The 23745-nt window shown below is 34.8% G+C and overlaps 1 protein-coding gene and 2 pseudogenes across 4 annotated transcripts; all 3 read left to right on the forward strand.

The window, feature by feature from the left end:
- The first annotated feature begins 1258 nt into the window (after positions 1-1258).
- Positions 1259-14242, forward strand: LOC111314214 (protein HUA2-LIKE 2-like; annotated as a pseudogene). The gene is made up of 11 exons (XR_016332567.1): positions 1259-2002; positions 2621-2697; positions 7159-9195; positions 9533-9995; positions 11399-11507; positions 11622-11734; positions 11804-11990; positions 12076-12552; positions 12642-13083; positions 13184-13363; positions 13512-14242. The product of XR_016332567.1 is annotated as a protein HUA2-LIKE 2-like (transcript).
- An 807-nt stretch (positions 14243-15049) lies between these two features.
- On the forward strand, positions 15050-21103 carry LOC149512133 (putative glutathione peroxidase 4). 2 transcript variants are annotated; one of them, XM_089752563.1, is made up of 6 exons: positions 15050-15463; positions 15556-15632; positions 15741-15802; positions 16129-16247; positions 19707-19839; positions 20601-20740. In XM_089752563.1, exons 1-5 carry the CDS (start codon positions 15410-15412, stop codon positions 19818-19820), a joined length of 426 nt encoding a protein of 141 aa, XP_089608689.1. In that variant the 5' UTR covers positions 15050-15409; the 3' UTR covers positions 19821-19839; positions 20601-20740. The 2 variants fall into 2 exon arrangements, with proteins under 2 accessions (XP_089608689.1, XP_089608688.1); XM_089752562.1 differs by lacking the exon at positions 19707-19839 and adding an exon at positions 20873-21103 and having other exon boundaries at positions 15101-15463; positions 20601-20768.
- A 155-nt stretch (positions 21104-21258) lies between these two features.
- Positions 21259-23257, forward strand: LOC149512134 (small polypeptide DEVIL 14 pseudogene; annotated as a pseudogene). The gene is made up of 3 exons (XR_016332568.1): positions 21259-21530; positions 21837-22243; positions 22499-23257. The product of XR_016332568.1 is annotated as a small polypeptide DEVIL 14 pseudogene (transcript).
- Positions 23258-23745: the final 488 nt, after the last annotated feature.

Consider the following 23745-nt stretch of genomic DNA (forward strand, 5'->3'; position numbering starts at 1 on the left):
AAAATGCAGAATGCAGCTTGAAAGACCAAAGTTTTTTCTTCCTTGAGGGAATGATTTGTCAGCAAAAGAAATAAAATTAGCTCAAAACTTCAACTCGTGGTACTTATGTGCTTAATAAAATCATGAAAACATGAAAACCTGTTTTGTTTTGGGGACGAATTAAAGGACTGTTTTCTAAAATATTGTATATATCCACTAACTCAGATATTAGACATGTTAGGTTCCGGTGGATTGAACAAAAAACAGTTGTTGCTTCACGCTTGAGTGGAGTATATAGATGTTTCCCTCTGCCAATGGGCACCAAACCTGGCACGGGAAATGGGTTGTTATTCGGCTGCAATTTGATAGAGCATGAATTCGGCAAGATCACCATTGTTAGTTTTGTTTGGCTATTGCAGACTTTCCTGCTTAATGCCTGGTAGTTGGAAGGATTTTGCTAAAGTTTTAGAGATATTAATGCTATAGACGAGAAGGTTGAATTTGATAGATTCAATAGGCAATCAACTAGTTTGCAATGGTGGTGGCGACTGGCGAGATAACTGCTGACTTTTTTAGACAAGGATTTTGGCCGCCGTTCGAACTAATTTTGAACTGTGTAGCCAGGCCACGGGTACAGCCCAATCCCATCAATGTCCCATAACAAAGTAATAAAAGAAACCGAAAATTGGCTCGCATAATTCTCTTAGTTCATATGTGCGTTTTGTACTAGTAATAGAATAAGGGGAATGATTCATTTTTGTTAATGTAAGTTTTATATTTTTTATCTTTAGATTAAAATGATTAAAATTAAAATTATTATTTTGATTTAAATTAGTCATAAATTTAATTTTAATCTAATAATAAAATATAACCATAAAAAAGGGAAGAGAATGATTTTTAATTTCATATTAATCCCATTAGTTTTAACAGCCTTTTGACAATTTAATTAAATAGTGTATAGCAATAGGATGCCCAATATTGAAAGTAGATTAGATTTTTTTTTTCAATTTCATCACAAAATTGAAAATTTTTTATTTAACGTTACATTGAGGAATTTCGGAATTCCTCCACTAATAATAGTTACACCTTAACTTCAAACAAAATTCTATTAAAAACCTTCCCTTTATGTTCTAACCACAAAAAATAAAAAGAAATAAAAAATGGTTTGTTCATTTGCGTTTTATAGCAGGGATAAAAGAAAAGTTTTTCACACCATCATTGAAGACCAAACGTGACCCAAACCGGCCTTTGAAAATAATAAAAAGTTTAGATGGGCCCCAAATTTACATGGACCAATAACCAATACGCCCAGTGACCAACCCATACCTCTATAATAAATAAAGAATATTATTTATTTTCATGGTTTAGTGACTCACAAGTGAGAACACCAACCGGCTGAGTTGAGATAGCCCACTCCAAAGTATGATCCTTAAGATTTGAACGATTAATGCGTTTGTTGCATCCCGTCGTCAGTCCAGTTGTGTAAGTCACGTGGATTTGCATACGCCTTAAGCCTCCCCGCTAGATTCCGTCAATCACTCTTAACCTACACTGCCTCTCACCCTACCGGCGCATTTTAGCCCTTTTCCCTTCCTACTGTTACTTAACCTACACCCCATCCGTGTACTTTAGCAATCTCGTCATTGCACCATTTCGATATCTTTGCATATTCCCTATTTTTGTTTCAAAAAAACCCACAAAAAAATTTTTTTTGAAAAAAAATTAGGGTTTTTTTTTAACAGACCGAGTTGCTTACTCACTTTGAATCGGCGGCGTTTCAAATGCCTTAAAAATTTCGTGCCAAAGTGTTGCGCCGGAACCCGAGAGAGTACCAAAGTGTTACGCCTTTTGGGCGATTTTGGCGTGCCTTTGAGGTTTGGATAATTGTTTAATATATTCTCCGATGGCGTCCAGCTGAAGGAAAGGCGCCAGTAAGGCGGCTGCGATCGCTGCTTGCCGCCAATGGAAAGTCGGCGATCTTGTCCTCGCTAAAGTCAAAGATTTCCCTGCTTGGCCTGCCACGGTATGCCAATACTTATATCAATATCTCTTTCTTTCTATCGTTTATGCATTGAAAATCTTTGTTATGTTAGAAAATATGTTATTGCCGTTACGGTTTGTGGTTGCATGTGGGGTTTTGACTATAATTTTGTTGTTGGTTTAGGTGGCATAATTAGTTCTTCTATTTAGGGTTTGCTTCTGTTTCGGTAGTGCATTAAACAGGAGGAACTCTTTGGGTTTTTTTTTTTACGTATTTAATATTTAGATATTTTTTGAAATTGCTTTTCGCAAATCAAAACAGGATGATGTGCATGGATTTTATTAATGGAGAATCTTGAATGCATTAGTTAGAAAATTAAATTAGAACTCCTGTTGGCTAGTTTATTGGCAGAACTTTTTTTTGGGCAAAATCGAATTCTTGGTTTCTTTATTCTGCGGATTTATTTCTTCTTTAAGTTGTTGTTATTATATTTAACTTCTTTACTTTTGATTTCTTGGTACTCCCAACTAACCTATTCTGTTGCCTTTATGCTTTTTATCTTCTTCTATTTTCTTCTCTATCCCATTTTTCTTTTTTTTTTTTTCCTTAAGCAGTATAATCATTACCTCTTATGTTTACGTTTCTGATTGCTTGCAGCAGGTAAGTGAGCCGGATAGTTGGGGCTATTCATCTGATTGGAAGAAAGTTTTGGTTTACTTTTTTGGAACACAGCAAATGTAAGTGTACATTTCAATATTATTGTTCTGTTCAATTCATCCTTTTGTTTGTTGTTCTTTTCTCTTTTTTGCCCCCTTTTGTCTTTCTGTTAAGTTATTAATTAGTCTCGCCAACTATGGTGCTAGTTTTGGTGTTTCTCGTTGATATTAATGTAATATTGTAAAAATTTTTTGGTGACTTACGTTAATTGAGTTAACTTTATTCTCAAGCGAAAATGATTTAAGGGGCCTTTATCTTTGTTGCATTTAATCTATTGGCAGTCTTGTTTAGATGATTTATTGATTTATATGTTATTATCATCATCATCAATAGGGTAATTTGGGTTTACCATGTCCTTGATGTGTAAAAGCATTTGGCATTCAATGTTTGAGATATATTGAACTATATTGACAACTGATTGTCATAATCATAATCATTGGTAAAATAATTTCAGTGACCATGTCCTTGATGTCACCAAGCATTTGGCTATTCTTGTTAAGATTGTTTCAACCATTTTGACAACATATTATAATCTTCATTACTTTATATATGATGAGGGATCCATTGTTTAGTAATATTTTTTCCACAGCAAACTAACCACCTAGCCCATATCAATGGTGGCGATGTGTTGTTGTCACCAAGGGAAAGGCATAATCATCTAGAGATGGATGAATTAATTTCCTTTCTTCACTGTCCATATGTAAATCTATGAGGTATATTTCAAATTATACATAGTCATCTGTCTTTAAATTGAATGTTTATGATCTAGTAATGTGTGCTTATTTACGCAGCCAGATATGGCTGCTTGAATGCTCAATGGAAACATTTTTAAATGAGACTCTTTTTGTGCATTAATTTATTTTAATAGGATAGGAAGATGTCTAGATTTAATGTTGATGATGTATTCTTAAAGGTTTTGCAATTATGGAAGCATCTAAATTATTGTTTTCTCGTGCTTTTGTTTTCTTTTTATCATATGGAGTGTCTACATTATTGTCCTCTTCTTTTCCACTATAAATTTGTTTATTCGGATTAGTTAAATCATTAAGTCTATAAACTTGGTAGAGATGAATTTACCTGGGGTTATGGCTGGGTGAACGCATATTTAACTTTTTTTCAACCTATCTTTGTATAATGTTAAAAGAATTTGAAGTATTCTTTACTCGCTGTTCAACTCCAAGGTAATTGTCGATTTATTTAGAATATTGCAAGGTTTCTGCATATTTAACTTCAATATAGAATAATATGTTAGATGTTTAGGTGATCCATGCAAGTATTACAGTGTGTAGTAGGTGATGACTTTTAGGTTCTTGTAGTGGACCTGAGTTTTTCAAAATACCTTTTTTGCTTGCAGAAAAATTTTAAACGTTAACACTGATAATTTATGACAGTACACTTGCATTACAAGTTTAAAAGTAGGATGAAGGTATGGTGAGGATGTGGCAGCTAATTGCTGTATAACAAAATTTTGAATTCATCCTGGATAGCTCCTGAGCTCTTGGAAGCATTAATACTGATTTAGTATAAATTTAACACAATATGAAGGTGAGGTAGGATATGGCAGTAAGTGGTGTTTTTTTTTTTGTGTATACTTGCAATTATGAGACAAGTTTTGTACAGAAACTTCGCAAAACTGGGAATTTGAATTTATAAAATATTGAATTTGATGAGGTAAAGAAAAAAGGACATCTTTCTGAAAGAAATTGCAAATAAAACTAGTAAAACCTCAATCCATATAACTTAAACCTTGTGGTTTCTATACATGAAAAATAAGGTAGGAAAGAACATGTGGTTTGCATTGATCTAAATTAGTGATGTTGCTTTCCAAAACCCCGTGGTCAAGAAGTGATCCCAAACAGCTATCAGATTATAAACCTCTCTAAGTCTAGCCAAGAATGGGAATATATCTTCCTCTCACTTCATTGCTGCTTCAACTGCTTCCTTTGCTTTCTCTTGCATTAATCAATCCCCTCATTCCATGGGGCTTTCTTTTATGTACAGAAGGAATGCAAGAAGAGAATAGTTATAAGTTTCCATTTTCTGTTTTCTATTTTATTGGGTCATGCTGGTCTTTGGTTAGTGAATCTTTCATTTGCCTTTGTCTTTTGCTAATACTCCTCACTGGGGCATTGCTGCATCTGCACGTGAAGTTTGCATAATTTATTATTTTTTAAAATTTGAAACTCCTTATGAACTTAGTTCATTACTGCAAATTATTGTCATATACAGATTGTGTTGTTAAAGCTTTTTTGCCCGACATTAGTTGATGCTAAAACTGAATCTTATTAAGACCTCAATATCCCTACTGGTTACATGAGCGATCTTTACCTATGGTAGATTGGATCTTCTTTTCCTTGTTATTATCTAATGGTCAGATTTATGCTCTATTTGGGTTGTCTTCGGTTCTTCCTCTATATATTATAATATTTAGCCTGATACTAAAATTTTAAGTTTTCATTTAGGGGGCATTTGGTAGCGGAATCTAAGATTCTGGGAGGGAAAGTGATCCTCGAGAAAGTATGGATTCTTGGTAAGGGGTGATTCTTCATGGCATGGGATTATTAGATTCCTGTTATTGGTTGGGGGGAAAGTCAAATTACTTAATCATATATTTTTATTTTAATACCCTTCACTACATAACAAACACAACAATTTGTCAAAAAAATAATCGACAATTAATGCGTTTCAAATCCTAGAAACACAGTATTCAAATGGCTAATTATAAAAAAAATTAAGTAATCAATTACTGCATTGGAGAAATGCAGGAAATAATCCACAATTACTGCATTACAAAGCCTAGAAATGCAGTATCTGAGTGGGATATAAAAAAAAAATTCAGAATCAATTACTGTATTTCTATTCAAAGAAACGTAGTAAATACGACAATTACTGTGTTTCAAAGCCTCGAAACTGAGTATTAGATTACTCATTTTAAAAAAAATGACAATGAACAATTATTGCCAAATCAAAAGCCATGCTCATTAAATCAAAAGTTATGAAGTCAAAAAGATGAAACAAAAAAAAAAAAAAAAGCCAAATACTGCGTTTCTAATCAAAGTAATGCAGTAATTTCATAATAAATACTCGTTAAATCAAAAGTCATCAAGTCAAACGGATAAAAAAAAATTAAATGTCAAATATTGCGCTTCTGTCCAAAGAAACACAGTAATTGCTATAATCATAATAAATGCCCATTAAATCAAAAGCTATAAAGTCAAACAGATGAAAAAAAAAATGAGTCGTCAAATACTGCGCTTTTGTTCAAAGAAACGCAATACATAATCACAATTACTGCATTTCAAAGCCTACAAATGCAGTATTCAAGTGGAAAAATATAAAAAAAGAGTATTCAATTAAAAAAAATTCCATAGCAAAAGTGATCCACAATTACATGATTTTCATATGTTGATTTCATGGGGTTAAAATAAAAAGAAAATATTTTTTATTCAGGTCAAATATGGGATAAGAGTAACTTTCCTCTTGGAATCTTAAAACACCACAGGAAGAGATGGGTTTTTTATTTCAGGACTTTTGGGTATTGTTGGGAATCTAAGATTACCCCCTGGAATCAGCTACCTGAATCAGCTACCTGTGAACCAAATGTGGGAATTACATTCCCAATAGCAAGATTCCGGGGAAAATCTCAGATTCCCCTGAACCAAATGCTCCCTTAGAGAACTATGCATGGTTTTTCAAAGGGTAGAGCTATTGTAATCTGAAATGGACTTTTTGGAGACTTCCAAGTGAAGAGATGATGTACCCTTAGTTGGAATACTACCATTCTCATTTATCTTTTCTGTTTGTGGTTGTCTCACATTTCTTGCTGTAACATTTAGAGTTGTGTGAGAAAAGAAGTTTTGCATGCTGGAAAAATAATCTAGAATATCAAGTACCTGGAAACATAACTGGTATGTTTTTCAGATTTAGGAAAAGTCATGTAGTTTTTTGATGATACTGATGTTTAGTAAGATGTAGTCTTTAAATTTAGAAGACCAGTAAAATTATTGGACTCATTTGATAACTTGGGTTCAGATGTTCATTGGTATATTTATCAGCTGTGTTGTAACTGTACTTTATTTGACCTAATGATATTGCATTTGTTTAATTTTTTATGTGAAAGAAATGTGAATCCTTTTAAAAATTTGAAAAGGGCACGGGGAATGAAAAGAAATACATCCTTTTAATGTGTAGCACCTGTATGTTTGACAAGAATTTAGTTATCTAATGAACTTCTCTCTGCTAATTTCATTCTTTAAATAATTTGTGTATAGGCTTTCCATTCACTAAAAGCAACTGTATTTTTTATAGGAACTATTATAGTTACTATAAATTTTTTGTAAACTTTTTTTTTTCTGTTGGTTTTTGTCATTTGGATATTTGTATTTGCTTGTTGTTTTAACTTATCTCTATCCTTTTGCTCCTTGTCTTTAATTTCCTTTATTTTCAATTTTGTTAGTTCTTATGGATCCCTTGTCATGCAGTGCCTTCTGTAATCCGGCTGATGTTGAAGCATTTGCAGAAGAGAAGAAACAATCTCTTTTGGTCAAATGTCAGGGGAAGGGTGCAGATTTTGTTCTTGCAGTCCAGGAAATTATTGACAGTTATGAGAAGTCAAAGAAGCAGGATCAGGTTGATAATTATACTTCTGCTGATAGAGTTACTCAGGCAAATTGTGGGAACTCAGTGAACTCATCTGCATCAAAGGATCTGAATAGCACTTGTGAGGCAACAGTAGAGTTTCCATTAGAAACTTCAAATGCTGTTACAAATCAAAATGATCCAAACCTTGCAGATGAGGTTGCTTAAGCTGAGGCAAAAATAGATGGTCTGTGTGAAAAGGAATCTGTCTCAGAGCAACCTCCGGATATGATGTTGGTTAAAGAAACACCTTTATTGACTACGTACTCATCAAGAAAAAGATCTGGAGGTTTACGATCTCAAAATTCTGTTGCACAGCAGAAGGCACCACCAGTTCGAAGGGCTAGAAGCTCATCAAGGGTGGAATTGTCTAGATTCCAGAACCTTATGATGTCATCTAATGATGTTAGGACTGCCTGTGATGTACCAACAAATGTGATCCAGAATGAATCCCTAAGGAGGAATGAACGAGTCAGGAAGTCTAAAGATGCTTCTGAGAGTGATGATGTGGACTCATTTGTGTTAATGTCAAATGGTAGCATTGATGATAATGGGTCTGAAATTGCCACTGTTGATTCTGATGTTAGTTTGAGTGAAGTCTGTACTATGGATTCTAGTTGTAAAGCTGAACACTCTGAGACTGTTATTGAGTGTTTGGAGGGAGATGTTGAGTTGAGCAAAGTGCTTGATTTCCAAAGAAAGGCTGTTGTCATTAAGAAGAAAAGGAAACCAATTAGAAAGCTGGTGAATAATCACTCCGCTGAGCCTCCTGCTAGAATGGATGCAGAAGCAGATTTGGATTTAGGAATCAATAATACTAGGCAAAATTTGCAGAATACATGTGAAAATTTAAATGAGATATTCCAAAGATGATGAAGATGAGCACCTACCATTGATGAAAAGAGCAAGGGTTCACATGGGCAACCTGTTAGTTGCTGATGAGTTCAATAGTTCTTCACCAACTGAAGAAAAGCATATTAATGAAGGTGCAGTCAATTCATTGGAGCAGATGAGTTCATCATCAAGCTGTCACAATGATTCTCCTACTGATAGAGACTCTTTAGAGTTCAAGGGAGCTTTGGTTAATGTATCACCTTCAAAGAGTGACACTCAAGTTCAAGCAAGCAGGCCAGGACCTTTGAAAGTTGTAAGAAATCAATTAGGCTGTTTGGCAGGTGGTGAACCTGCCTTGCCTCCATCTAAATGCCTCCATTGTGCTTTGGAAGCTATGTCAGCTAATGCTTCCAAAGAAGATCAGCCATGTGGTGAACTTTCAAAACATCAGATGATCAATGTCATCGATCTCCATTAAGGAGTTACTCTTATATAACTGTTGAGGACAAAGAAGCTAATGGGTTGCAGCAAAATGGTATTGATTTGATTTTGAATATTAATTCTGACATCTTTTCGATATCAAACTCTATACCTTCAGGGAAATTTGCCAAACCTTTTTTGGAACCATATACTTGCAGTCAACCTACCAAGAGTCCTAACAGTCAAAATCATGAATTCGATAAGGATGTCTTTGTGGAGCCCATGAACTGTGTTAGTCATGATATTCATAAAGGCCAAAGTTTACAACAAGACAAAGGCCAGGCTTCTGATTGTGGTTCTTCAGATCGGCTGTTGCCTTCAAAGAATGATTCTGATGCTGAACCTGTAGGCTTGAGCAATTTTAGGACTGAAAATCCTAATGAACAGTTTAATACTTCCGAACATGCTGACATGAGTCTGGATCATATCACAGGAACTGAGAAAACTGGTAAAATTTCGCCTCAGGATGGTTCAAATGCATTTCAGTGCACTGCTGAGCTTACCAGTCATGAGAAAAGTGAGTCATTGAAGTCTCAAACTGATGACAGGGGCTTGGTCAACAGCATGTAAGCATATTTGCCTTTCTATTCGGTGAATAGATATCGAGAATTTGATGAAATAATATTGAGAATTATTTGTTCTTAAAGGTATCCCATGAAATTTCAACAGTTAACAGTGTAATTTGCATCTGTAATCATGAAAATGGTTTCTCTAATCTACCCTTTTGGAATATGAGAACAATGATTGTAAGCAAATTAAATAGACCTGATGCTAATATTAACATAAACCTCGTAAAAGAATTGAGTTCCCCAAGGAACCTGTCTTAAATATGTTTTTGCAGTTTTTGTCTTTGGTGGATATCTGTTATTAATTTGTAGAATTTCCTTTCTTCTTTTGACTTAGTTGTGAGGTTGCAGAAGAGTTTCAAACTGAACAAAGGCAGAAGATAACTTCTAGTTTGATTTGTGATGACAACTCAGACAAGGATGTTGTAGAAGTCTGGTTAAGTCCATCTTCTGCTGGAGTTCATTGTCCTGCTAGGGTCTCTCCTTCCAATGCCTCAATTTCCCATGCTTCTACTTCAGAGAGTGCTAATATTATTCAAAGCAATGGGTATTGTAGTCCAAATGTTCACTCTTGTCCCAACAAATCTGTATGTGTTTCAATTGCTGACGATGAAGGTAAAGTTGACTCTGGGCCCTCTGAAAGACCAAAACCTGTCAGTAAGTGCAGTATTTACACCAAAGCACATGCTGCTTTGTCATCCTTTGAAAAAACGCTTGAAATCTTAACGGGGACAAAGGAGAGCATTGCTCGTGCAACATGCATAGCAATTGATTGTGTAAAACGTGGTGTCTCTGCTAAGGTAGGATATTTCTTTGCTTTCTTTTTTGTTTTTATTTTTCATTTGCATGAATTATAGTTGTTAAGCAGGTCCATAAAAGTCACTTGAAAAGCTACTTTCCTCAAGTGCTGAAAATGTGTAAAAGTGTGGTTATTCTTTGTGACATTGAGATCGACTGGAATATTCTTAGACACTATATTATTATTATTATTATTATTATTATTATCATAATCTTAAACAAAGAATGAAATGCAATCTTCAATCTTCCTCTTAACTTTCAAACTTCCAAAGGTTTGTTAATGTCTACTTCAGGTGAGTTTACGCTCAAGAAAACCAGAGTGCTATGCTTGCAACTGCAGCAGTGAGCAAAACTAGGAATTTGGGAATCAGTTAGGGTTGTATGGGTTGATATGTTAACACCATGGCTACATTGAAGGTTTTTTATTGCTCGAAATTTTTTCCTCTATAACTTCAGGGTTTCATGTATTTGGTTTCTAATGGCATTAAGAATGTTGCTTGATTTGTAAGATATCAGAAGAGGGTTTATGTGGACTGTAGTAGAGAAGAATTTGGGTTTCGGAGGGATATTCAAGGACATTATAGTGATGGATATGTAGTTAGGAATGAAAAATGATAGAAAAAAGCCAATAAGTTCATTATTCATAAATTATAAATGAACTTTTTATTAGTCAATTTCCTAGCATTGGCAACTTATTGAAGTCTGAAAAGATGGAGGCTCCTAAATTGTTATTGGATTAGGATCTTTTCAAAATTGTTGGGTTAGGAAAAAGGGTCATCCAAACAAAGAAAAAATTATGTAAAAGGCAATCCAAATAAAATTACAAGGATAGCTATATCTAAATTTGTGTTCTTATGATCTTATCATACTCTGTTTGGGTCTTGATCGGTACAACATGTCACTGCTTGTGGTATTTGAAAGCTTTTTATCCCTAATCATCTGTTTCAAATCCATGTGATTATTTAAGGATGAATAAGGGCAAATAAATTTTATAATAGCTTCTCTGGATGTTTGTATATTTATTTTCTGTTCATTTAGTTAAATATTTTTTGGGGTAAAGTTGTTAAAGTTCTCTTTTTAGATAGATTGTTAAAGTGCTTATCAAAGGCATTTCTGCTTTGTATTAGAACTTTAAATTCAACTTAGACATATGTAAACTGTGGCATTAAAAGTTGAAAAGTTGGTTATTCCCGTTTTTAGGAAGTCTATTAAGACTGGTAGTGTATTAATTCTATTAAGACTTGTAGTGTATTATAGTGAAGACTGAATAAGAGTGTTTGTGTTCTGAGAGTATATATCTATATATCCTAAAAGATCACAGTGTTTGTGTTCTGAGAGTATATATCTATATATCCTAAAAGATCTTATTTTAGTTGAAATGCATTGATTTCTTCATTTAACCTAGGTTGTGGAAATTGTTGCTTGAAATTTGGAACATGAGCCAAGCTTACACAGAAGGGTGGACTTGTTCTTTCTTGTGGATTCCATTACTCGGTGCTCCCTGGGTTTGAAAGGTATTATTTGTGCATATTCACTAATAACTTGGTGAAGATATGATTAGCTGTCTGATAGGTGTTTGGTCTATGAATTATGAATGTGACTATGTTTTTATTGAGTTTGGTATCCAGGTGATATTGTTGGCATCTACCCTTCAGCCATTCAAGCAGCATGGCCTTGACTACCCTATGATGCTGCTCCGCCTGGACCTAGTGCACAGGAAAATCGTTGGCGGTGCTTAAGGGTGAGTGACTTTGGCTGCTTTTTTTTTTTTGTTGGATTTTTGGTTTCTCACTGTCTTTCTTTGATATAGGTTTTGAGACTTTGGCTGGAAAGAAGAATCCTTCCAGAATCTGTTGTTCGCCACCATATACAAGAACTTGATTCACTTAGTGTTTCATCTTCTGATGGTGCCTTTTCTCGCTGTTCGGCTAGAACAGAGAGTGCTTTGGATGACCCTGTCAGAGACATGGAGGTATGCTTATGGATGAGTATGGCAGGTCTTCATATTGGGATCTCTCTAAGTTATGATTATTTTTAAAAATTCTAGAATTGCGTTTCTAATATATATTTTTGTTGCCTCAGCAATTCAATTTTTCAGCTTCCTGGATTTTGTATGCCCCCGAATACTGAAGGATGAGGATGAGGGAAGTGATTCTGATGGGGGGAGTTTTGAGGCTGTCACTCCAGAACACAATTCTGGAACCCCTGAAGAACAAGAGTTAAATCCTGCAACTGAAAAGCGCTGACTTATTTTGGAAGATGTTGATGGTGAACTTGAAATGGAGGATGTTGCTCCCTCTGAGATTGAAATGAGTTCAACCAGTGGTGCTGCTGGAGCAATACTGCACAAACTTCACGAGAGCAGGTTGATCAGCATTTTCCATTGCCATTTGCCCATCCTTTACCTTGCAATCATCACCACCACTGGCTTCATCACTGCCACCACATCCGCCGCCACACCCACCCCCACCCCCACCCCCGCCACCTTCCATCCCTCCTCGCCCAATTTCTGATCCCTATGCCAACGTTGTTGATTCAACAATTCATACTAGTATACATGTAGGTCCTACTCGTTTGTATTGCCTTCTCTGATTTCATTGTATACATGTTGGTATTTAAATTCTTTTCTGTTTTGATTATATTTGCAGAATAGGCAAGATGATTTGTGATCTAAAGTTCCACCGTCAGTTGTGCCTGGGATTAGTTCATTAATGTGCACCAATACAGTCCCTCATCATGGGCCTGAATCTAGAGATCTTCCAATTCCTATGCAGGTTTTGGATTGTAATGCCTCTTTCAACATTTACCCTGTACACCCAGGGAATAATATTCAACAAACCAATGGTCTGAACTTCCATCAAAATGCCTACCCTCTGAGACCTCCTCATCCTGCGCCATTAAATCAGTTCTCGTATGTTAATTCAAGCCAGCATATGAACTTGATGAGGGATTTCCTACCTCCTTCCTAGTCCAACAGATGCTATTAACCAAACATGGATGGGGGTAATCATTATAATAGCCATGAGAGAATGAAACTGGCCCCAAATAAAATTAGAGAGAGCTGTAGGTTTCCTCCACCGAATTTCTCCGGTAAGCTTCTTTAAATATATTTTGTACCCAAGATACTAGGGACCAGTTTGCTGTTATCAAATATTTTTATAACTGATGACTCCTGATTTTCTCTCATTAGGTCTGTGGTATGCTGATAAAGCCAAAGCATCATATGGCCATGGTTCATATGCTGGGCCCTAACGTGAGCCAACAAGGTTTCCAAACCAAGGATGGGGCTTCCATCCCCCTGCAATGAATAACAGAAACTTCTTTCCTGTCAGACCACCTCCGGAAGGCGTGGTTCCCATTGGATCAAGAGGTTTGCAATTCTCCTGTGAAATTGTACTTTAAAAGTTAAAAACAAAGCTCCTTTTAGATATCATTTGCATATGCACACTTGCTAGATACCCTGCATTTAGGTAGGTTTCAGTCGGGATGGGTTCTTAGTACATTTTAATGTATATCAGCTCCGAGCATTTGGTGGCCAAGATGACCAAATATTACTGAGCTGAGTTAATTGGTATGTAATTGTCGTTATTATTATTATTGATAACTCATTATCTTTCAAACGCTTACTTTCTCATTAAATTCCCTGTTGGTTACTTATGGTTAGGTATAAACCCTTTTTTTTTTGACATGGGTTATATGCGGCATGTTGAAAAGAGTTGCGTATTTGTCTCTGGCCCTATATTTGTTTGCGACGGAAGGAGCAGATGTTCAGATGAGTTGGGAGCCGAAGATCAGCATATGGGCATGACAAGCTGAAGCTGGTTTTGTAAATATGTAATCTATCACCTCAACCGTAACTGGTGTCATGTATTAAAATTTTATTTTATTTTTTGTTTCTTTTTGCATAATTTATTTCATCAACATCCCTATAGGAACTTTAGCAAATTTTTTTATTGGGCCATTCTTTAGAAACATTTGTGCTTAGCACCCCCTCTTTTGCTAGTTTTTCTCTTGACAAATCACAACCCCATTTTGGCTGTAAGTAGTCTAACTTTTTTTTTTTTTTTGGGGGGGGGGGGGGGGGTGTGGTGTTAATACGGTGGCAGAATAGCAGTGGATCAGAACGAACCAAATATGGTATAATTGTATACCTATCGCAATCTATTATTAACACCGTGGAAAAGACAACGTGAAAAGTTTGTTTTTATTGATTATGGAAGTATACATGTATGCATGTATGTTCTCATCAGGAGCAAAAGCTTGTAAAGCATCTGCCTTAAAATGGTTCATATCTTTTGGGCTCCCACAAAGGTCTGTCTGTTTATTTAGCTTTTCTTTCCAGTTAAATGGTTTCAATTTTTTTTTTTTAGCCTAAAATCCAAAATGGTTGTATCAACATTCAAATCAACAAATTTTTACGGTGGACCGTCTTATTTTATGGAGAATAAATAATCCAACTTGGTGGGTTGATAGGCAATAACTATTTATTAAAATCTTAAATACGATTGACGGACAGTTGACACAGTCAGCATTGAGCGTGGGCGATCAAAGGTTTTATTTGAAGATTTATTTGAACGGATGATAAAATTGATGATAAAGAGAATGGAAATAATAATAAAATTGTGATTAAAAAATTTATATTTAATGTATTTTATTGAAATTAATATTTAAATTTAATTAATAGTATAATAAATTTAATCATATTGATTTAAAGGTATGGTTGAATTTAAATAGGTAAAATATCTTTAAACAATTTGTTCCCTTTAATTTGATTGATTGTTTTTGTTTTTTAATTTTTATTAAAATTATTAATTTTTATCTATTTAATTCATTAAAGACAAAATTATACGTTTAAATTCTTTTAAATCCATACTTATTTACGAAACACTCGCGAATCGATTTTACCGTCTTTAACTATTTTACAATAACTTTATTTTTGTTTTTTTTCGCCGCCTTTTCCCAAATTTAAAAGTTTGAAGGTTTCATGCTTTCAGGAAATATAAGTTTAGGAAGACTTTGGAACTGAAAAAGAAAATAAATCCGCGTGATTAGATAAGATGAGAAAGAAAAACACAAAATTTCAAAGAGCGTTTTAGTTTTTAGATTGGATTTGGTTGAGAGAAGTAAAAAATAAACTATTTCTAGTGCTTCAAAATTTCCTTTTTAAAAGCTCAATAAAAAAAAAAGTAATAATAATAATATAGCTGTCGTTATTATTGCACAAGCTTCTTTATTTTACAATTACATACCCAGCCCAGCTGATTAGATAACCCAACCTCTCTTCCTCTTGCTTTGTTTTGATAGTCAACAGCTACAGATAACAAACAGAGAGCAGCAGTTCACAGAATACCCAAAGTTGGAAAATTTTTTAATTTAGGAACCCACCCACAACCAATCCAAGAAAAAGGAAACCAAAATGGGGGCTTCTGAATCAGTCCCTCAGAAATCAATCCATGAATTTACTGTCAAGGTTCTTCCTTTTTCTTCTTCTACCATTAAGTGAATGATTTCGGTGATTAAGTTTTTTTCTTTTTGGGTTTTACTCTGTTGTTTGTGTTGTAGGATAGCAAAGGTCAGGACGTGGATCTTAGCATGTACAAAGGAAAAGTTCTCCTTGTGGTCAATGTTGCCTCTAAATGGTTATTTTCTCTCTTTCTAATCTTTCTTCTTTAATTTGTCTTCTTTTTTTTTTTTTCTCCTTTTCCTGATTTTATTTATGAATTCTCTACCTTTGTGATTTTGAACAGTGGGTTTACAGATTCAAATTACACCCAGTTGACTGATCTTTACAACAAACACAAGGACCAAGGTTAATTCTCTTTTCTTTACTCTCTCTTTATTAAAAAAAAAAAAAATTAATAGACGAATGATGCAGCAGAACTCTGTTCTTAATTTGGTATCTGCGGTAGACCCCTCTTAAATTCGTTTATGTATTTTAAACTCGCATTCTTTTTCTTTTTATTCTTTTTCATAGCACCGTTCGCAACCTTTTCCATGATGATGTGATTTTGGTTTTGTAATTATCAGTTTAGACAATTTGGTCATATGAAACACGTGGATGGTTTGTAGTTTTATTTACAATTTTCTCTCCTGGATATGTTAAGACTTGAAGATGCTTTTATTTTCTGACTGAAGGACTAGAGATCTTGGCATTCCCATGCAATCAGTTTTTGAAGCAAGAACCTGGTACCAGCCAAGAGGCAAAAGAATTTGCTTGTACAAGATACAAGGCTGAATATCCTATTTTCCAAAAGGTAATGAAATATATTTAGCATTGGATAATGGATCTATTTTGCTAGAAGTAGTATCTGTTCTACTGATGGCAATATGAGATGTTGCTTTCAGTAGTTGAATATGATCATTGATTGGGTTGATTGTGGTTGCATTTTTTGATCGGTTTTTGCCTTTATCAAGTTAAATTAACAACCTATGTTGGGAATGCTACCTTAAGAATATAGAAATAGGTGAACTGTTGATAGAACTCTGATGGTTCTCTCTTACCCTGCATCAGCCATTTTCCACTGTGTAGATGTACCTTTTAAACAAATTCTGTTTTCTTTTTAAATCCTGACAATTTTAGTAGATGGAAGGCTAGAGGTCTTATATATGTTCACAGTTTCTAACATCTTTACTTAAAATTGAATGGTAGTTGAAACATTGCCAAAATATTATCAGTTTTGACAATCTAATGACTTTTTTCCTGAAAACTGTGCACATATTTGAAATTTTTAAGTAGATCTTGATGTTCCTTATGAATGTGCTTTACATGTTTGTGATTGTTGTTGACTGGAATTTATTGACCTGTCAAGGCTCACTCATAACTGTATTTCTAAAAGAAATTTATTGACTGTTTGTTTTCTATGTTCACAATACTAGCTCCATTTTTTTTATGGTTCTTTCTAGACTTTATTCACTTTCTTACAGTACACTTTTTTAGCTAAGGAAGCAAGTCTTACCAAATTTGAGTGTTTACTCTAGAATAGAATCACATTTGGTGACTTTTACAAGTGGGTCAAATGCTAGTCAAATTGATTTTGTTTTACGAGGAAAGATGATAGAAGTAGCTGTAAGGATTTTAAGGTTATACCGAGTGAGAGTGTGACAATACAACATAAACTGTTAGTACTTGATATCTTTCATTTCAAGGGGTTAAAGAAGAAACATCAGAGTCATGAACCACATATTAAGTGGTGGAACTTGAAGGGGGACAAAATGACAGTTTTTAGGGATAGACGACTAAAAGAAGTTGATTGGAAGCCTGATGAGGATGTAGAAGTAATGTGGGATAAAAGAAATTGATTGGAAGCTTGATGAGGATGTAGAAGTAATGTGGGAAAATATTACTATCAGAATTCAAATGGTTGCTAAAGAGACACTTGGTGAATCTAGGGGTCTTGGTGGTGGAATGAGAATGTGAAAATGATAATTAGTGCTAAGCAAGAGTGTTATAAAAATTTAAGGAACAATAGAATGAGGCGAGTTATCTGAAGAATAAGATAGGAAAAAAGGAAGCCAAAAAGGCTATTTAGGATTCAAAGACCAAGATCTATGACGAATTATGTAAAAAACTAGAGACAGGAGATGGAGAAAAAGAATTGTTCAAAACTGCTAAGATGAGGGATAAGAAGAGTAGAGATTTTAATGGCGTAAGATGCATCAAAGGCAGTGATGGAAGAGTTTTAGTGAAGGATGAGAGATGATGGAGAGATTATTTTGATAATCTTTCTAATGGCAATTTTGAACATGATATAGGTGGGCTTAACATACCTTTTAAGCATACAAATCATGTGTTTAAATGGAATATTAAAAGGTATGAGGTTAAAGATGCTTTGAGAAGATGAAAATAAAGAAAATTGTAGGACCAAATGGAATCTCGATTGTAGTTTGGAAATGCTTGGGTGAAATAGGGATAGGATGGTCAACGGATCTTTTCAACAAAATTTGGCATACTCAAAATATGCTAGAAGAATGGAGGAAAAGTAATCTAGTGTTTTATACAAGAATAAAGGTGATATACGCAATTGTTTGAACTATCAATGAATAAAGCTTATGAGTCATACTATGAAATTTTGGGAAAGAGTAATTGAATGTAGGTTGCGGCATGAGATCACTATTTCCAAAAACCAATTTAGGTTTATGTCAGGACATTCCACGACAGAGGTAATTCACCTATTGAGGCTTTTATTTGAGGTTTTTCTGATGAAAAAGAAAGATCTACATATGGAATTTATTGACCTAGAGAAAGCATACATTAAACTTCCTCGAAAGGTGCCTTTGGTGGGCCTTAATGAAGAAAAGAGCTCCTTTAAAGTATATTAACATAATTAAAGATATATATGAATGTTTGAATGGTTGGGGGCATGCCTAATAGATTTCCCATTACCTCAGAATTACATCAAGGCTCAACACTAAGTCCATTTCTTTTTGCATTAGTTATGGACGAGCTCATTGAATATATCCAGGATAAGGTGCGATGGTGTATGCTATTTGCCAATGATATAATCTTGGTTGTTGAAACTAGTGATGATCTTAATGTGAAATTAGAATTATGGGGGCATACATTAGAGTCTCGAGATTTTAAATTGAGTAAATCTAAAACTGAATATATGGAATGTAAGTTTAGTAATCATAGGGAAGTGAGTGCTAGTGTGATTAAGTTGGATGATGAGATAGTACTAAAAAGTAATCATTTTTTATATTTGGGATCAATTATTCAAAGCAATGCTGAGATAGAAATGGATGTAAATCATAGGATTCAAATAGGATAGGTGAGGTGGTGAAGTGCGTCAGTTGTGTTGTGTGAGTGCAACTTACCTGTAAAGTTAAAGGTGAAGTTGTATAAAACAACTGTAAGGCCTAGATTGCTGCATGAAATTAAGTATTGGGTTGTTAAAAAACAACATGAGAAGAAAATTAGCGTAATTGAGATGAGGATGCTTTGATGAATGTGTGGTACGACTAGAAGAGACAAAATCAGAAATGCAAAGATTCAAGAAAAATAAGGGTTAGTTCGAATTGAGGAAAAAGTGAAACAGGGCTGTTTGAGACGGTTTGCACATGTGAAACGTAGACCTATCTGTGCACTAGTTAGGAGAAATGAGTTTCTAGATTTAGGAGAGACCAAAACTTCTAGAGATAGACCACGAAAGGTGTGGATGCAAGTAATAAAAAATGATATGATGTTTAAGGAAGTAAATGAAAAGATTGTTATTGATAAAAATGAATGGCGCAAGAAGATTCAAAACTACAACCTAACAAGATTCCCTTTTTTGGCCTTTCATATAACTGACTACAGAGTTATGGGATATAAGGCTTAATTTGTTGTTGTTGTTGTTATAGACCTACATCTGGTTGCCTTTTCCATTTGATTGCAAAATATGGTAGGTGCTGGACTATTAAATGCAAACTATTGTTTTTCTTCCAAGAAAAACTGTTATTAAAGCCCAATTATTTCCTGCTTCTAAGAAACAGTGATTCTATATTTGCTTGAATTGTGCTTTAACATTAATTTATGTTTGGTTTGTGTTCATGTGTTTGATAGTTTATGTTCTTTGTTGCTGTCAGATTTAATTTCTTTAATTGCTTATTAAAGCAAACTTTTGTTTTTCTTTCAAGAAAAACTGTTCTAAAACCCAATTATCTTCTGGCTGTAAGAAATAGGAGTTGATCATTAACATTGATTTATGTTTCATTTGTGGTTGTGCATTTGATAGGAAATGTTCTTTTCCGGGGTTGGATGTGGTTTCTTAAATTGCTTGTTAGTGACATACAGACTCAAAGTCACAATGCCCTCAGCTGAGATAAACCATGAGTCTGGCAGTGGCTGACCCTGTGTTTCCCCTTTGGGTGGGTATTGGTACATATGAAAACTAATAATATATAGAATAGAACGGCTACCATTCAAATTTTCAAATGTTAATATTCTTGGGGAATGGCTAATGTGCTAATTTTTGGAATTTTACCTTTTTTTTTTTTATTTGTAAAGCCAAAAATGAGGTATTTGAAGGCTGGTATCCAATCTGATCCCTCTGCAAGCAAAGTGCTAAAAAGGGTTTCTTGTCTAATGAATTCTGATTAATGGCCCTCCTAAATAAACTTTGCAAGGTCTAATAATGTTTACATTATGTTTTTTATTAGAGCATCACTCCTTGAGGGAGTGAGTTTGAGACTGTCAGAGGCTTCTCATTGTGCTCATATTGAGCATAAAGATATATAATCACAAAACTCACTTCTGAAGAATGGTGGAGAAGATTTTATACTCATTATGTACCTGAATACATATGACTAACTCATATACCATTTTTGAAGACTGCATGAAGGTTTCCTAGAGCCCTTATCTCTTACTCTTTGACTTTTTGGGGATGCACTAGCCAATAAATTGGTGGTTCTATATTTCTTTTAGCACCTTCAGTGGTTCCAATTCCTGTCATGTTGCATGATTATTTATAAGTGGTATTGAAGCTCTTATTTATGCAATTTTAGTTGTAGCTTGACTATTCAGCATGCTTACTGCATTCCAATTATTGCGTCTTTAATACAGACACAATCTTCCGGACTTTGCGTTCTAACTGGTTATTCTTTGCTGCTAAATTTTCTTTTATACTTAGATTCGTGTCAATGGGCCAAATACAGAACCTGTCTACAAGTTTTTAAAATCAAGCAAATCTGGATTCTTGGGATCTAGGATAAAGTGGAACTTCACAAAGTTTTTAGTTGATAAGGATGGCCATGTCCATAGTCGCTATAGCCCAACCACTACACCACTGGCCATAGAGGTACCCCTTCCTCCCTTCCCGGTGCATGTGCAATTTAATTATGCGTAAGACATTAATCCCTATGTTTACTCATTCTTGCTATGTTGCTTTGCTTCTTGGCACAGGCTGACATCAAGAAAGCGTTGGGAGTGGGCATGTGAAAGATAAAGAATGAGTTCGAGGGGAAAAGAAAATTAGAAAAAATATATAGATGAAAGTGTTAAGTCATGTCCACGATAATGTATGCTATTGTTGTAGTTGATTGACAACTGGTTTTTATGTATGTTGAAAATATCTCATGTAATGGACATACACTGCCTTGAGTTAAAAATTAGTTTTGTCTACCATTCAAACAATTTCTTTGCTGCATTTGAGCTATTAATTTCCTCTTTGGAATTTCAATGTCATCTAATAGCTCCAATTTAGAGCTATTTCAGACATTTTGCACAAGAGGATAACATTTGCCGATTCTGATGGGTCATGTTGCTTTGAAAGGGACTATAATTTTGCGGAGTATAGAACGGACCTCTTTTTTCTTCATCATCAACGCCTAACTCCACACACTGAACCACTTCAAAGTAAGATTTAAAGTATCAGAAGCAACACTCTGGCTATTGCCTGATTCCTTAGCTGCTAATATTTATGCTTATAATGAAGTCCAGAACAATTTGCAGAGTTTACCAAGGATACATCAAGCAGCTCGTAGTTAGCTCAATGAAAACATTTTGGATGCACATGATGTTGGGGGATCCTCTCTCTTCTCCACGCGTGTACTGAAGTAAGGTATTTGCAATTTGCAATGATTATTTGACTGATTTACTGTTCCTATGAATCTCCATCATAACGACAATGCAATAAAATCTCCCCGACAACTTGGATTTTTTTTTCCATAGAATTTTATTCAAGTTTGCAGCAACATTTCATACCTCAACCATTTATCTTGACAAGAAACTAATACCCCACTTGTTTTTTTCTCTCATTTTCACGTGTGCATTTCCTCATCATCATCACCACCTTGGACACAGCTTGATTATCACCAAAAAGGAAAATTGTTTCTGATTTTTCTGTTTTGCTTTTCCTTAAAAGCAGATAAGCTTAAAGCAGAACCTTGCAAATCACAGTGGGACAGTTTCTCACGTGGGACTGACCCGCATTTGGAATCATCAATCATCTCCCTTTCGAAGACGACGATTCTAAGAACAAACGTGGCATGTCTCAGCCCACTAGCATGAAAACTATGTCCTAGTCTGACCCATATGTTCACCCAAATGACTAACATCAAAGGGGTTGTGATATTGCTGCTGGGACTGAGAGTTATTGAGGAGTCAAGGATGAGGAAGACAGCAAATTTATTAAACATGAGGCAAATGTGAAACTGACTTTAAACTGGTTTGTCACTGCCGGCATGTCGGATTGACTTGGACTGTTTATCGGTTGGCATTGCAGCGATACGGCACACGTGATAGCAGAGAGTGGCAGGAGTAATCAATTTTTAGGTACTACACTACAATTTTAAACTTCAAATTTAACCTATGATTTTTGTTTAATCCAGTGGGTAGGAAGTAACATATTTTTCTTTTCCTTCACCTCTGACTATAACAGGAATATGATCAAAAGGATTATAAGTGATGCATAATCTATAACAAATAATGAGTATCATTTTTCTATTATAAACTCAAATAATCAGTTTCCAATCTATTAAAGTTAGTTTGCTGAATCGTCAAATTTATATCTTTGTACTTGATGCACAGTGTTATGATTGGTAACAAGTGCATTAATGGGAGACAGAGATAAGCCTCCGGATGGAGAAGTTGATGACGAGTCCTTTTCAACGTACTTCGGCAAGCAGACAAGCTAAATAGCACTGTTTTGTCTTTTTAAACCAGTGGGTCCTAACTCTTAACGCCAATGACCCAATATTTGCCACCACATATTTGCTTCAGCATATCTTTAACTGCTTTTCTTCCTATAAAAGGACTTCCATAGTCTTTCAAACTCCAACACAAAACTCAAACTACTTCTACTGGCACATATTACCGAAGAAAAAGATTCAGGTGCTTCTTCCACTCTTTTTCATTAAGTTGTGCTTCTTTTGATATGGCTGAAAGCTCGTTTTCAATGAGGAGTATGAAGGGTCGATCATGGCAAAGGTGTTCAAAGCAAATCAGAGAGCAGCGGGCTAGGCTTTATATTATATGGAGATGTACTATGTTACTCTTGTGTTGGCATGACTAGACTTGGGGTTTGGGGGTTGGATCCAATCCAATTCAATCTTCAATCCAGTTCTCAATGCACTGCATTTAGAGGCTTGAGAGTTGTTAACGGTGTATAGTTTCAATTATGAAGTGGATATATATATATATATATATATATATATATTTTTTTTTTTTTTCTAATTTTCATTTCTTTGGGAGGTAGAGAAATTAGATGAAGACAGGATTGTCTGGTTGACGAACGATGCATGAATTTAACGTGAATTATAGAAGAAAAAGCTGATAAATTAACATGTTATTTCAATTTTGTAAATAGTGTACTTTTTCTCTTCATCCTAGAAGCTTCTCCTTCTGTGCCTCTCCAAAGCATAGAAAACCAGAGTTCCACCACATGTTTATGTTACCACATGTGATTGTTGCTTTCACCAAAAAAAGCCCTCGAATTTTCATCACAAAATTTTTAGCTTTCTCCGCTTTAGCAAAATTGCTTTGATCTGTCAATACTCAACCTCATTTCCTTCACCTCTTTTGCAGTTCACCATATATTTAAATGCTTCCATTCCATCTTTTGATCATTTGATGTGGCAAAAGCTTTGAATAAACATCAACAAGGAATCCAAATACCCTTTTTTTTTTTCCTTTCACATTTTTTACATCGGTAAAATGATGCAGCTGTTTGTTTAATGTAGTACAATATAAAGCCAGAAGCGACCCAAGTTTGCTGCCAGCCAAATTAACGACAAGATTAAAGAATCAAGGGCTTCAGCATTCAATGGAAAGGATAA

Source organism: Durio zibethinus, chromosome 23 (genome assembly GCF_047325235.1).
Source record: "Durio zibethinus cultivar Kanyao isolate XHJ-2024 chromosome 23, ASM4732523v1, whole genome shotgun sequence".
Lineage (NCBI taxonomy): Eukaryota > Viridiplantae > Streptophyta > Magnoliopsida > Malvales > Malvaceae > Durio > Durio zibethinus.